General features: G+C 57.4%; 1 protein-coding gene across 13 annotated transcripts in view; it reads left to right on the top strand.

Moving 5' to 3' along the window:
- The window catches only part of TSNARE1 (t-SNARE domain containing 1), a 163,606-nt gene that overhangs the window by 46,200 nt on the left and 102,864 nt on the right, over positions 1-14,542 (top strand). For all 13 annotated transcript variants that reach the window (XR_004680595.1, XM_035012034.1, XM_035012033.1 and 10 more), the window contains exons 5-6: positions 11,181-11,258; positions 11,994-12,063. Coding sequence is in view for 12 of the 13 variants with exons in the window: in XM_035012034.1 (XP_034867925.1) it covers positions 11,181-11,258; positions 11,994-12,063 (148 nt within the window). In the remaining variant the exon portion in view is untranslated. The remainder of the gene's footprint in view (positions 1-11,180; positions 11,259-11,993; positions 12,064-14,542) is intronic.

The following is a 14,542-nucleotide window of genomic DNA, read 5'->3' as shown; positions in this document are numbered from 1 at the left end:
CGGTTGGGAGCACCGGGCTCTGTGGCTGGCTTAACATCCAGAACAGGCCTCAGTAAGGGCTGGGCTGGCCCTGCGGCGTCCGGTGGACAGCTTGGTGGGACAGCTTGGTGGGGGAGAGGGTCACCCGGAGCCCAAGTGGTCCTTCCGCAGCTGTTTTCCAGGGGAGTGTTGCTCTGCGGGGCGTGACTTCCCCCTCATCCGGCGCAGCGGGTCAGGGGGCTCGATGGAGGTCAGCCCAATGTCTGGGAGCTCTGCTGGGAGCTCAGCGGGGCGGGTCCCAGACAGGTGCCCGTTGCATGGATATGCGCAGCCCCGCTGGGGCACACAGGGTGCAGAGCTGCCTGGGAGCTGGAGGAGGATGGAGGCTGAGCCCAAATACTGGCAGTTAGGACGGGGGAAGGAGGCGTGGGGTGGGGGTGTGCGGATGGGTACTGGAGGTAGGTTCTGGGGACCATTTCTCAGTCCTTACCTAGTCTTCGACTTTGGGCCAGAAAATACAGAGTGTCAGAAACAAAGCAGAGGCAAACACGTGTTTTCCTAGAGACCGGCACAGGTTGGTCTCATCTCTGGTGCCAGCCGCGCGCACGACTTGGTGATGTGGTCTCCCCAGTGATGGGCACCGCTGCCCTGGTGACCTTGTGACCTGGTGCTGGCTGGGGCCCCGAGCAGTGGGATCCCTGAGGCTGAGGGCCTCCTGCTCTGTAAGGGGGGCATGCAAGCCCCTGTGGGTTGCTGTGCGCAGTGGGAGAACTGGCCGTGCCGTGCCCAGCGCGTGTCTCGCAAAGCTCTGCCTCCCTTGTTTGGCCCATGTTCTTCCCGGACAGACCCTAACGCACGCTCGCCTCCCTCCTGCACGCCCAGAGTGCCGCCCCACACCCCGACCTCGAGGCCGCCGCCTCCCGCACAGCTGTCTGCCTCCCTGGCCCAGCGCACAACCCTGCTGTGGCCCCGGCCCCAGACCCCGCTCTGCCTCGCGGGTGTCCACTCGTCCCCGCATGGGTGCTGGTGCATTTGGCGAAGGATGCGCCCTCACCAGCTGGGGACCGGCCGCACACATTCCTCAGCCCTGCCCTCTGGCTTTCCAGCGCTCTCACCTGGGCGCGCTCATTTCCTTGGAGCGGGCGTGAAGGGGGATTGTGGCGGCCTCGCAGCTCTGCTCCCTGCAGGCCCAGGCGGCCCCCAGCTCCTGGCTTTCACGGCTTTGTGATTGTTTCCAGACGCTTCCTGTCCCCGAGGCCCTGGAAGGTGAGCCTTCCCTTGCAGAGTGACCTGCCCCAGACTGGAGTTCTGGGGAGTTGTTGAGCACCATGGGACGGTCCGTCGTGTGGCCCAGGCGTGGGTGCTGTCGCTCCTCAGTCGGGGTGCCCCGCAGCCTGCCGGCACTTGGATCTGGTCGCAGAGCCTTTCTTTCCCAGAGCACTTTGCAGGACTGTTGCTGTCGATCACGGGGAAAAGGGGAAGTCCTGCCACGGGGACGCTCCGTGCCTTGTCTGTGCAGACATTACCAGTCCATCGCAGCACGACGAGCCACTCCATGGCCTGAAGCAGCCTCAGCCTCTTCGGGCTGCCACCCTGGGGAGGGTGCCTTCATGGGGCAGGCTCCTGGCTGGCTGCCCTCCCCCCGCCACAGTGAGGTCATCCCACTGGCATGCGGCACTGCCCCGTCTCCCCCTGTACCCAGCCCTCCCTGGCTCCTCCTCTAGTGCCCTAGGCATGGGCCCGGGGCCGGGAGCCTGCATGCAGGCCAGATGCCCCCCCAGCCCCACCCCTCCTCTTGCTCTGTGCTCTGGGCGCCCCCAGTGGCCATGCTGCTCGGGAAGGAGGAGCCCCCGATGCTGCAGGGCCTTTATCCCCTTGCTGTTAGGCTCCTTCCTCTGCCTCATGCTCATGTGGTTACGGGTCCCCTGACGCCCCTGGGCCTGCCTCCGTGCACTCGGTGTGGGGGCAGAGATCCTACCCGTGTCCCGTGTCACCTGGGTGAGGGCACCTAGGAAGGCCCACAGAGCACATCCGGGGACACCTGAGCTTCATAACTCAGGTCTGCTCTCAGAGTGGCTGAATTCTGAGTGTTCGCTCCAGGCCGCGGAGGTGGCCCGGGGCTGACGGTGGGGACCCCCTGCAATCCTGCTCCTGCCACGCTCCAGGATTTCGGATTTGTCCGTTTCTCCTGGCAGGTGCAGCAAGCGTGGCTCTCTATATTTTGGAGCTCTGGTATGTGTGCGAGGCTTAGAAGGGGGATTGGTTCCCCCAGCCGGAAGGGAGCAGGGCCCTCTGGGGTGGGAGGCAGGCTGTGAGGGGTCCGCGGGGGGGCGGGCCAGGGAGCTTTGTCCTGTCCTTCGCCGCTGGCCCCGTTGGGCATGCTTGGACCTGCCCTTGCTGGGGGTTGCTCAGGGTGGGGTGTGCACACTTCCACGTCCTGTCTGTGGATGTGGCCAGTGTCGTCCAGGGAAGGGGCTGCTGCTGTCATCCCTGGCCTCCTTGGGGCCCTGGGTCTGTGCAGGTGCTGTGCCTGTGGACCCCCAGCAGCCTGTGAGATGGTGCTGTCACCCCCTCCCCCCAGCAATGCGAGCGCACCGGGGCACTGGGTTTTGCCCAGGCCTGTCTGCTTTGCGGCCGAGAGGCCCTCTGACTTCCCTTGCTCGTCCTGCGTCCGGGGCGCCATATCACCACTCGGCCTCCTCCTGCGCTGCGTGAGTCGACACCCCAGTCCTTCCACCAGCCGTCTGTTGCAGCTGGGAGTCATGTGGTGGGGCAGAGCCCGGCAGAGCCCGCTGTCCCCCTGTCTGCCTGGCCCATGTGGCAGGGCAGCTGGGGACGACGTCCGGTTCCATGGGGGTCTCTGTGCTCCTGCCGCATTACTGGTGGGGCTGCTGCCTCTGGGCCCTGGGGAAATGAGGGGCAGGTGGCTGGAGCTGGGCCCCTTGGCGGACGGAAGGCGTTGCCAAGTGTGCGTCGGAAGCCTCGGGTCCCCTTCCTGCAGCGGGCAGATAATGCCGCGCACCTGCACAGAGATGCCGGGGGGGCCAGTAACTGTGATCTGGTGGCTCGAGAGCGTCCCATTGTCTCTGCTCACAGCAGGAGCAGAGGGCGGGGAGGAGGAGTCCCAGAGAAAAGCCCGATGAGTTCTGCCGGTTTTACTTTTTTATTTTATCCACGCCTCGTGTGGTCATGCGGGGCCTGGGAGCGATACAGTGCGTCCATGTGCAGTTTGGTGACGTGTGCCCAGCAGCTTCCCCGTGGCGGAGTTTAGCGAGGGGGCATCACGACTCGTGCTGTGCACCGGCCCAGGGCAGCCACTAGCTTGCTTTGTGCCGCTGTAGGGTGGGCTTCTGTGGACTCGCGGGCACGTGGACTCCCGTGTCAGGGGTCTGGTGGCTTGTCCTCCCATTGCTCAGGAGTGGGCATCTCACAGTTTATGTCTCGTCCGCCCTGATGGACGGTTGTGTGGTTGCCAGCTTTTGGCTGAGTGAAGGCACCGCGAACCTTTGTGCATTCTCACTCTCTTGGGGGCTTGGAGAGACATTTAACTCGCTCCGAAACTTTTCCAAACTAGTTTCCAAAGTTGCTGTCCCACTGGGTTCGCACAGCAGCGCGCGGGCTTGAGCATGCTGTGCATGCCGTCACCATGTGCCCCGAGGCTGTGTGGGCGGGTGTCGTTGCAGCATGTCCTCTGCTGTGGTCGGCTTTCCCACCGGGCTGGAGGCCGGCCCGCACTGCTCGCGCCCGTCCCGGCGTCTGGGTTCCGGGGCCGTCGGGTAGCCATGGTGCAGACCTTCTGTCAGGCTCTGCACTGTCTTGTTTTTTCTTGATGGGGTCTTTTTGAAGCTTTTTACGTTTTGATGTTATCAGTGTTTTGGGGTTTCTGCTCTTTGTATCCCATCTAAAAAGTTCTTGCCTACTACAAAGTCCCAGAATTATTGTTTTTTAAAGTTTTTTTTAAAAGATTTTATTTATTTATTCAACAGAAAGAGAGGCAGCGAGAGAGGGAACACAAGCAGGGGGAATGGGAGAGGGAGAAGCAGGCTTCCCATGGAGCCGGGTGCCCGATGCGGGGATCGATCCCAGGACCCTGGGATCATGACCTGAGTCGAAGGCAGACGCTTAATGACTGAGCCACCCAGGCGCCCCTTTAAATTTTTTTAAGATTTTATTTTTTCATTGTTTTTTGAAGTTTTTTTTGAGAGAGAGAGCAGGAACAGGGAGAGGGCAGAGGGAGAGGGAGAAGCAGACTCCCCGCAGAGCAGGGAGCCTGACGTGGGACTCGATCTGAGGACACTGAGATCATGACCTGAGCCGAAGGCAGACTCTTTACTAAGCCACCCAGGCGCCCTTGTTTTTTGAAGTTTTATAGTTTTAGCTTTTGTGTTGAAGTGTCTGATACATGGGCAATTGATTTTTGAGTCTTGTGAGTTTGGGGTTGGGGATCAGTGGATATCCGGTTGTTCATCACCGTTGGTTGAAAAGACCGAATCACCTTGATGCTTCTTTGTAAAGCCACCGGGAGGTCGACTTGTTCCTGATGATCTGGGTCTCTGCTTAACGCAACACCAAGCCGCCTTGACTATAAAGTAACTATAGTCTTGAAGCGGGTTGGGAATTGTTTTCTCCTCCTCTGTTTTCTGAGAAAATTTGTGTAGAATTGATACTATTCTTCCCTTAAATATTTGGCAGAATTCACCAGGGAAGCCTCTGAACTGGCATTCATTGTGGAAGGCTTGAAATTACACTTCCTTCCATGTTACAGTGTCACGGGTCACAGTGTTACAACATTATGTGCACGTGTTACAGTGTTGCATGTTACATGTTAACATGTTACAGTGCCACCCAGGCTTCTGCTGCTTCTCATATGACCTCCGATCATTTGTGTTTTCAAGGAACTTACGCATTTCATCAAAATTGTGGCATTTGCTGCTGGGCTGTTGTCTGCAATATTCCCTTAGTATTGTTTGAATGCCAGTGTGGTCGGCAGTGAGCCTGCCTCTCTCGTTTCTGACATTGCTAATTGTGTTTTCTCTATTTCGTACTTGACTGGTCTGACTGCAAGTCTACCAATTTTATTGATTGTTTCAAAGAACCAGATTTTGATTTCATTAGTCTTCTCTATCCAATGTCAAGTTAATTGATTTTTGCTCATCTTTATTATTTCCTTCCTTTTCCTCACTCTGGGGTTAATTTGCTTCTGTTAGATCATTGATTTGAGACCTTTCTTCTTCCCTAATGTAAGTGTTTATTGCTATAAATTTTCCTCTGTGCATTGCTCTACTTGAACAATTTTGTATATATTGTGTTTTCATTCATTCATTGAAAAATATTTTCTAATTTCCTTTGTCATTTTTTCTTTAATGGTTATTTAGAAGTATATTGTTTAAATTTTCAAATAATTCTTTTTGTTTCCAGATATCTTTCTTTTACTAACTTCTAGTTTAATTCTGTTGTGATCATAGAATCTTTTGTATAATTTCAGCTGTTATAAACACATTGGGACTTGCTGTATTCTCTGAAATACATTGTATCCTCGTGTGTGTACCATGTGCGTTTGTTGGGTGGCATGTCCTATAAACGTCACTCAGGTCAAGTTGATCGATGGTGTTGTTCAAGTCTTGGTATCCTCACTGATTTTCTCTGCTGCTCTGTTTACTGCTGGGAGGGGGTGTTGATGACTCTCACTATAACTGGATTTGTCTGTTTCTCCTTTCAGTTCCATCAGTTTCTGCTTCAGACATTTTCAAGCTGTGGTATTAGGAGCATGCACGTTTAGGACTGTTTTGTCATCTTCATTAGTTGACCCCTTTGTTGCTGCAAAAACGTTCCTATTATCTCTACTTACATGCGTGGTTCTGAGTTCTCTAATGTTAGCATAGCCGCTCCAGCTTTCTTAGGATTACTGCCCTAGGCAATGTGTTTTCCAGTCCTTTTACTTCCAAGTTATGTCTGGTTTTACATATAACATGCTTTTCCCGTACTCAGTGTATATGGAGTTTCCTTTTGGCCCTCTCTCACCATCCCTGCCTTGACTGGAACGGCCACAGTGGTGCTGTCCACGGGAGCTTTGGTGATGACAGGTCCCGTCCTCTGCACCATGGCAGCCGCCAGCTGCACGTGGATCGCGCTGGCGCCTCACTCGGGTTTGGGCCATTTGTCATTGGCACAAATGCCGGTGTGCTCGGGGTTAAATCTCCCATCTTCATGTTCGCAGTCTGTATCTCCCTTTCTTTCTTTTCCTTTCTTTCTTCCTTTGTGTTTTTGGAGGAATTGAATGTTGTTTATTATTCCATTTTGCCCCCACTCGTGGCTCATCAGCGATACCTGCTCGTTTTGTGTTTTAGCGGCTGCTTTGGAGTCTCTGGTGTCCACCTGAGCTCCTGACGGCGTGCCCTCGGGTCCTGCTCAGGCACTCGGCGTGTGACATGGGAGCCTCACACGGCCTACTCCCGCTTCCCCTCGGGACGGTGTGTTATTGCTAGCGGGCCTCTTATGGCTTTCACTTTATTTATTTATTTAAAGATTTTATTTATTTTTGACAGAGAGTGCACAAGGGGGAAGAAGCAGGCAGAGGGAGAGGGAGAAGCAGGCTCCCTGCAGAGCATGGAGCCCGACACGGGACTCGATCCCAGAACCCTGGGATCATGACCTGAGCCGAAGGCAGACGCTTAACGACTGAGCCACCCAGGCGCCCCGTGGCTTTCACTTTAATAATCAGTGTTCTCTGAGATAAATTTAAAATGAGACAAGGTGTCTGTTTTATTTGCCTTGACGCCTGCCCTCCCTCACTCTGGCTTCTCATGCAGATCCACGTTTCCTTTTATCGTTTCTTTTGACCTGACTGATTTCTTGTAACGCTTCCTGGGCTGCACATCTGGCTGGGACAGAGTCTCTCAGCTTTTTTGTCTAAAATAAATCCTTACTTTTCTTCTGTTTTTGAAATACATTTCTGCTGGGTATGGAATTCTGGTTGAAAGATTTTTTCCCCTTCTTTTGGCACTTTGCTGCTGTTGCTGCGGCGTCTTTGGGCGAAGCGTCCCCTGTATTGCGTTCTGTGGTGCTGTGGTGCTCCTCTGTCCCCTTCGGAAGTGTCCTCTTCCCCGCAGGCTTCCTGCAGTTTTGACTACTGTGCCTTGGGGTCTGAATTTTTAGTATTTACTCTGTTTGGGACTTTATGAAATTCTCCATGAAACTCTCAGTTTTTAATTGCGTAAAATTTGGATACTTTTGGTCCTTATTTCTTGAACTTCTCCTTGTTTGTGGCCCGTCTGTGGCTCCCATTTCCCTGCCGGGCTGCTGGGTGTCACCCTGAGGTCCCTATGGCTTGGCCACCGTGCTCTCCTCGAATCCACTCCCCTGTGCCCTGCAGCATCACATCTGCTGCTGACCCCAAGCAGGGGGGCCTTCACAAGGGCCTCTGTGGCTTTTCCACATCTTTGGTCTCTCCTTGCTGGGTAGACGTGCCCCTTCATGTCCCTCAGCGCTGTTGTAACGTTGATGAATGCTCTTCTCCACTAAGTCCTCTCTCTCGTTTCTGGGTCTGATTTTATGTTGGCTGATTTTTCTCATGGTTAGGGGTCACGTATGTGTTCCTGCTTCTTCTTATGTCCGGTAAGTTTTAATTGTGAATTTTGGGTGCTTTTGTGCTGGGTTTGGTTGTTTTACTTGAGGAGGATTAGACTTTGTTCCAGGGGCAGTGAACTTACTTGTGGGTCACTGTGATCTCTTAGGGCTTGTGATAAACATCTTTTAGGGCACTTCTGAAGTAGCTGCCACCATGACACTCCCCGCCCTCCAGAGGCACGGCCTGTGCTGTCACTGCTGGACGCCGCGGGTGCTCAGAGCTCCTCCCCTTCTCCTGCCCCTGACTCACACCGACCCTGCTGGGTGAGGAGGTGCCTGCAGCTCCCTCGTGACCCCTGTGCCCTAAGCCGAGGGGCGTCTTTTTCCGTGCAGGCACAGACATGGGTTTGGCTGGAGACCAGGGGACGGGACAGGCTCCTGGAGCCCCTTCTGCCTCATCGTCTCCCCTCTGTCTCCTGCCCCCAGGGCAGCTGCTGGACCTGCCAGGCCCCGGGGTCCGCCTCCGGACCCAGTGACGCCAGCCCCGCTCTGGCCCGCCCTCGCTGCTCCACGGTCTGGCCTCGCTCCTGGGAAACAGCCGGGGTGATGCTTTCCCAGGGCTGTGACAGTTTGTCCGGGATCAGAACATCATTTTCCATCTTTCATGCAGTTTTAGCCGTTTTCAGGGGACAGTAATCCTGGGCCCTGTTCCCTTATGACAGAAGCTGAAGTACTATCAGGCACCCTGCATTGTGATTCTAGGAGAAGTTGGCTTATTTTTTTTTGGTCTTAATTTCTGTAGTCCATTGGCCAGCACATACCTCTGACCTGAGAGTTGCCCCACATGGCCCATAGCTGACCCGCTGCTGACCACAGTGACCTTCTTGCGTCTTCCCTTGCCTGTTTCTCCTGTGTGTCTCCCGTGCTGGTGGCTGGCCCCCTCCCACCCCAGTCGTGCCCACTGGACATCTGGGCCTAAGGGATATGATGTCCTCCCTCTCCCTCCGCTCCTGCAAGTTCAGCCTCCCACAGCCCTGCCACCTCTTCCCCAAGGCTCTGACCTCATCGTCCTGCCCTGCCCGCCTGGATTCTGGCCCTGAGTGGGTCCCCTGGGCTGCGTGCAGAGGCCCTGCTAATGTTGTGCATGCGGTCACCGTCTCACTGCCCGCCCTGTCTGACAGCGGGCCACTTGGATGTGAGGTCTGGGCGCACAGTCCCGGGGAGCCCGACCCCCCCAGCGGCCCCAGCAGCGTGTTTGTGGACGTGGGCATCTGTCAGGTTTCCAGCCCCTCCTCTGTCCTGCTGCATTCCTGTGGTAGTAAAGAGGGGTTAAGCCTCAGACTCCTCCTGCCGCCACCAGGGCTCCCCCAGCTGTGGCTCCGTCGCCTCGCGGGTGCCCCTGGTCGGAGGTTGCACCCCATGGCATCCCAGCGGGGAAGGGGGTGAGGCCGTCCCGGGCCAGCAGCTTCCTTGTAAGAACACGAGGGGAAACTGCACTTGGACGCCCTAACTCCAGGTGAGAATCGGGTCCCGCGGGCCCTCTGGCTGCAGGGGAGTGTCTGAGCTGCGTGGCCAGGTACGAGGAATGAGGAGACACCGGATCCTAGGGGACAGGCCTCAGCCGGCATTGCTGGGCATCGTCGCCGCTGAGGTGGGAGCCCCCACGGCCTCCCCCAGACTTCCATGGGGGCGGAAGGCTGTGTGGGTGGTGGCCTTGCCGTCCTTGCTGCTGGGCTGGGACATTTGCACCCCCCACGCCCCGTGGGTCTGCAGTATGGCTGACAGCCCCTGCCCCGGGTTCCATGCCCGCCCACAGCGTATTGGGGGTGCACCAGACGCCCCGGGGCTGGTGGCGGTGGCGTCGTAGACGGCTGTACCTGCTGCTGTGACCGGGCTGGGGGCCGCTGTGCTGGGGGGCCTCCCAGGCTGCTCTCAGGCACCTGCCCCCCGTACCGCAGCCAGTAAGGGGCCTGCTCCCCGAGGGCCCTGCACGGCCTGGCGCTTGGAGCAGGGGCTGGAGAGCTGCATCTGCGTCTCCCCCGCTGAGACCATCAGCCGCCCTGCCCTGCGGGGTGGAGCTCTCCACCTTTGTAAAGGCTGCCATCCCCGCCCCACCTCTGCCCTTTCCTGGGCCACTTCCTCCACCTCTCTGAGCTCAGCTGCTTCAGCCCTGGATCCGAGACAGAATGTCTCAAAGCCAGTAAGCCGGTGTCCTCTGGAAAGATGCACACCCCACGGGGTCAGGAGTACACAGGGTCCTGGGAGGGGGGGGACCCAGGAGGGCTGGCCGGCAGGGAGAGCCTGTGGGCGGGCTTCCAGAGATGTCCAGAGAAAGACAGCTTTGAGAAGGGAGGATGGGCGGCAACTTCCCCAATGTAACCGGCTTCTAGAATCATCTACACGTAGACTTGGAGGATAAGATTCCTGGAGCCATGTACTTCCTCTTCTCATTTCATACTGAGGCCAGGGGCCAGGAGTACGTAGAAAACTACCCCCAGCCTCCCCATTGCGTAGGTGAGGCTGTGAGGCTGCACAGCCGGGGGTGGGGGCCCAGAGGCCGTGGCTCCCACTCTGGTCCAGGCCGCTGCCCCCTCCGACCCCGACCCTTGTCATCATGGACAAATCCCTGTCGATTGCCTGGAGACCTGCCCAGCTCTGGCCCATCCAGGCTAGGGCGCCTGCTTTCCCGGAGGCCGGGGTGGGCCGTGTAGACACGCATGTGAGTCCTTCCTCTTTGTGGCTCTGTCACGTGAAGGGTCCTGTGTATTCTGTTGGTGACCAGTGGCACCCTTTCCGGGTTTTGGTATGAAGCCACTGTGAGCGTCTTGCGCCAGCTTTTTGTGGGCCTCTTTGTGTTTCTCTGCGTGGATACCCAGGGTGGGCAGAGCCATGGGAAGGGCAGGGCCGCGTCCTTTAAGGGAGGCAGACCTTGCTGTTGTGGCCACATGTGTGGCCTTCCCGTCCCTCCAGGACTTGGGGGTGTCCACACAATGTTCAGTAGAGTTTTTTAAGTTGAGTTAAAATTCACACAGTGTAAAATTCGCCGTGTTCACCATCTTAAAATGTACACTTCAGTGGTTTTTAATATCTGCAACGGTGTGTGCAGCCGTCACCACGAATGACCCGGAACCTTGTGTTATCCCCAAAGAAACCGCACAGTCCCCTGGCCCAGCCCCTGGCCACCGTGGATCTGCTTTCTATCCCTGTGGATCTGGGCACTTCTTGTCCGTGGAACCACATGGCGCGAGGCCCGTGCCCGCCTCCTTCGCCGGCACGTTTTAGAGGTTTAGCTGTGTGGTGTGTCATTGGGGCACGGACCCTGCTTTAGCACAGGTTGCTGGCTGTTGGGTCCTTCCTGTCCTGTGACTCGTAAGTCTGCAGTGACCACACGTGCATGTGTGCAGGCGCTCACGTGGGACCGGGTTCTTGTTTCTCTCGAGTGCACCGGCGTGGGGGTGCTGGGGCCTTTCTGAGGGGCTGCCCCCTGCTTTCCTCCCTTTCCTATGGCTCTGCGTGCCCCGGGGTGGGCTTGGCGTTCCATCCCTGACGCTCTGGGTGACCCCAGGCTGGGAGGGTGTGACTGCCCAGAGCATGCAGCTCCATGAACGTGTGTGCTCCCCTCTGCTGTCTTCCAGCCACCCAGGTGGACCCAGCTGACCTCCAGGAGCTGTTCCAGCAGACGTCGGCCAGCGTCTTCCGAATCAACTCCAATGGTGAGTCTGTGCCAGGCCTGGTCTCACCCCCCCCGACCTGGCCATCTTGGGCCACTGAGCACGTCACAGGAGGTCGAGGTGACATGGGGTGGTGGGCGTGCCCGTGGCCATCCTCTTACTCAGCCACCCTGCAGCCCAGGAGAGCACTGTGGTCTCAGGGCAGGGCGGCGGTGGCCCGTGTGTCCACCGCTCCCTGCAATCTGGACAAGTGCCCCCCCAGGAAGGGGTGCCTCAGAGGCTCCTTCTGACTGGCCGCATGGGCCGCCTCATAGGTCACTGGGATCAGGAGTGAGAGCCCTGTCTCACCCCATCCTTAGCTCCTGTAGATCGGGGGGATGGGGGGTGGCTCGCCATACCCTGTGGGCCAGGGTCAGTGTTTGCCCCTGAGCCCTGAGCTCTGCCAGGTCAGCGGGAGAGTGCTGACCAGGAGAGGAGAAAAAGCCGCCTCTCCAGACCTAGGGTGCCTGTGGGCCTGTGCCTGAAGGGCTGGGGAGAGGGCTGTGCCTGGGACACTCTGCTGGGGGCATGGCTGGCCGATGTGGGGCTGGGGCTGGGCTGTGGCAGCAGCTGTCCTGGCCCTGGCTGCTCACGGTCACTGTGGTCTCCTTGGCCTCAGCCCCCATGTCCTTGGGCTTCTTACCCTGCCTCTGCTGGGGGTGGGGAATGTGCCCTGGAGTCTGGGGATCAGCCGGTGGGGGTCCTTCTGCTCCTGATGCCCGTCCCTTCTCTTGGCAGTGACCTCCTTGGAGCAGAGCCTCCAGGCCCTGGGGACGCCGAATGACATGCAGGAGCTGAGGGAGAGCCTGTGAGTGTGTGATCGTGTACATGCCCGTGGGTGTGCACAGGCGTGCCCTGCACCCACTTGTGTGCTTGCCTGTCACATACCAGCCCCACACCTGCCAGGACCACATGCACGCCCCACACACCTGAGGGCCAGCTGAGCTTGTGCTCGCAGACTGAGGCTGAGCTCACACCCAGCGTGTCCCTCCATGGGGCACACCCATGCACGCCGGTGTCTGCTCAGGTGGCAGACATGCGTCTGCTTGCGTGCTTTTTGGCCCAAATGTGTGTGTCACGCACCAGAGCTCATTGACGGGGCCTGTGCACGTGTGAACGCACCTGTGGACACACCAGGTGACAAGGTGCACCGTGTGCAGAGGCAGCTTGCAGGTGGTGGACACACAGGCTGGGTTGGAGCGGGGCTTTGTGGTTTTGGTTCTGCCCCTGTGGGGGTCCTGTTGGGCTTTCCTTTTCCTAGGATGAGGCTGTGCTCCTCACAGAAAGGCTTCTCAGGAGCTGGGTCTATGGGGAGCGAGAAAGGCGATTTCTGCAGGGGGGGCTAGCCTGGCTGGCATGGGGCAGGGGGCAGCTCTGTTTACGCCCTGCTACCCAGGGCCTGGTGACACTTCATGAGAAAGCCGGGCGATCCCAGCATGGCCCGGGTGGGGAGCACCGAGGGGGAGCCTGAGACCTGCATTTACACCCTCGTTCCCTTTGCCACCTCCTTTCCAGGGGACCCTGGGTTGGTTGAGCCTGAGCCTCTTGCCTGGGAAGGATGATGGTGTGGGGCGGTAGACCAAATGTGTTCTGAGGGGTGTGGGCTGTGGCCAAGACCACATGTCTCTTCTTGGCATTGATGTCTGTTGGAGAGGCCACAGCCCCTTTCCATCTATTTATCCATCACCCTGTCCATCTGTGTGTCCATCCAGCCACCCACCCGTGCATTCATTCCCTTACCCGTATGCCCACCCACCTGTCCATCTATCCACCTGGACATCCATCTACCCATCCACCCATCTACCCACCCACCTACCTACCCGTCTCCCTGTCTAGCCACCACCTACCCACCCATCTACCCACCTACCTACCTACCCGTCTCCCTGTCCAGCCACCACCTACCCACCCATCTATCCATCCACCCACCCATGCATTGGTTCACCCATCCATCTCACCCACTACCTGTCCATCCATCTTTCCTCCTGTCCATCCGTGCAAGCTAGCTGGGACCACTTCTGCTGAGTTTGGGGGTCCAGAACTTAAGGCAACTGAGGATCCTTTGCAGGTTTTATGTACCATTCTGTTTTTAATTATTTTTATTTATTTTTTTAAAATAACATATTGTTTTCTGATTGTGAAAGTAGCATATGTTCATTATAGGAAATGGGGCCACACAGGATGTCTGAGGAGCCACTGTTAACGTTTCGGTACTTCCTGCCAGCCTCTTGTCAAGTCCTTACGCATTTTGCAGAATTGGATTTCAGTGAATAATGTTCCGGATCCCGCTTTTTACCGTTAGGAATCTGGGGTGTGTGTGCCCTCATTACACACTAGAAACACGCTCTTCAGAGCTGCGGAGGACACTGTTGAACCTGGGTGATTAGCGGGAACAGTGCTGTGGTGGATCCTTCTATTCGTGCCTGTTTCCAGGTTGGGTCCCTGGAGCGGTGTCCCCCAGGTTGAGTGGCTGGCATTCTCAGGGCCCTGGCCCCTGAGCGTGTTTCCAGGGCTGCCTTGCCCAGCTGGCTGGAGGCTGGGGTCACCGGTGTGGGCCTGGAGAGGAGAGCCGGCTCCTGCACCTTCCTGCCCGACGCCGGGCCTGCCCGTGTGATGGAGTGTGGCTGGGACCACTGCCCCCGTTCCTGCCCCATCGACCTCAGCTTTCAGATCCAGCAGCTCTGGCTTTGGCACCTTCCTGTCCCCCCCCCAACCAGAACCCCGTTCCCACCAGAGCCCCTCTGCAGGGTAGCTCCTCATTAGGCTGCAGGCCTCGGGCCTTCCAGGACCCCTTTCATGGTGGAATTTGTGCATATCATGGATTGTTAGCATTTTTAAATGACTGAGGCTAGCATAAGCTGCCAACTCTGGGTTTTCTCCACGTTGACAGTCAGTGGCTTTTTTATTTTGTCAAGGAAGGACTAAAAAAGGTTCACTACAATCCATTATTGCCCTAACTTTGCAGAAGACAAGGCATTTCGGTATGACAGAAGCGGGTGGGCTCTGATCTCGGGAGAGAGGACATTCCTTCAAGGTGAATACATCTAGCGGCCTAAGATCCTCACAGAGTTGAGCCTGATCGTCTCGCCTTGCGCCAGACACATGTGGGCTTTGTTTGGCATTTGTGTCAGGACTCTGAGGGGACCCCGCCTTGGGCACCGTCATGGGCTCCCCAGTTGGCTGAGGTGGTCAGGTTGGAGAACTCTCTCCCCTGTGGAGTGAAGCTCAGTGGCGGCGGGACCTTGTCTACCTGTCTGTCTCTTGGGGGTGTCACCCTGGCTGCTGTGGAA

Source organism: Mirounga leonina, unplaced genomic scaffold (assembly GCF_011800145.1).
Source record: "Mirounga leonina isolate KUSES-001 unplaced genomic scaffold, KU_Mleo_1.0 Mir_165, whole genome shotgun sequence".
Classification (NCBI taxonomy): domain Eukaryota; kingdom Metazoa; phylum Chordata; class Mammalia; order Carnivora; family Phocidae; genus Mirounga; species Mirounga leonina.
This window is presented reverse-complemented; position numbering and strand designations above follow the sequence as displayed.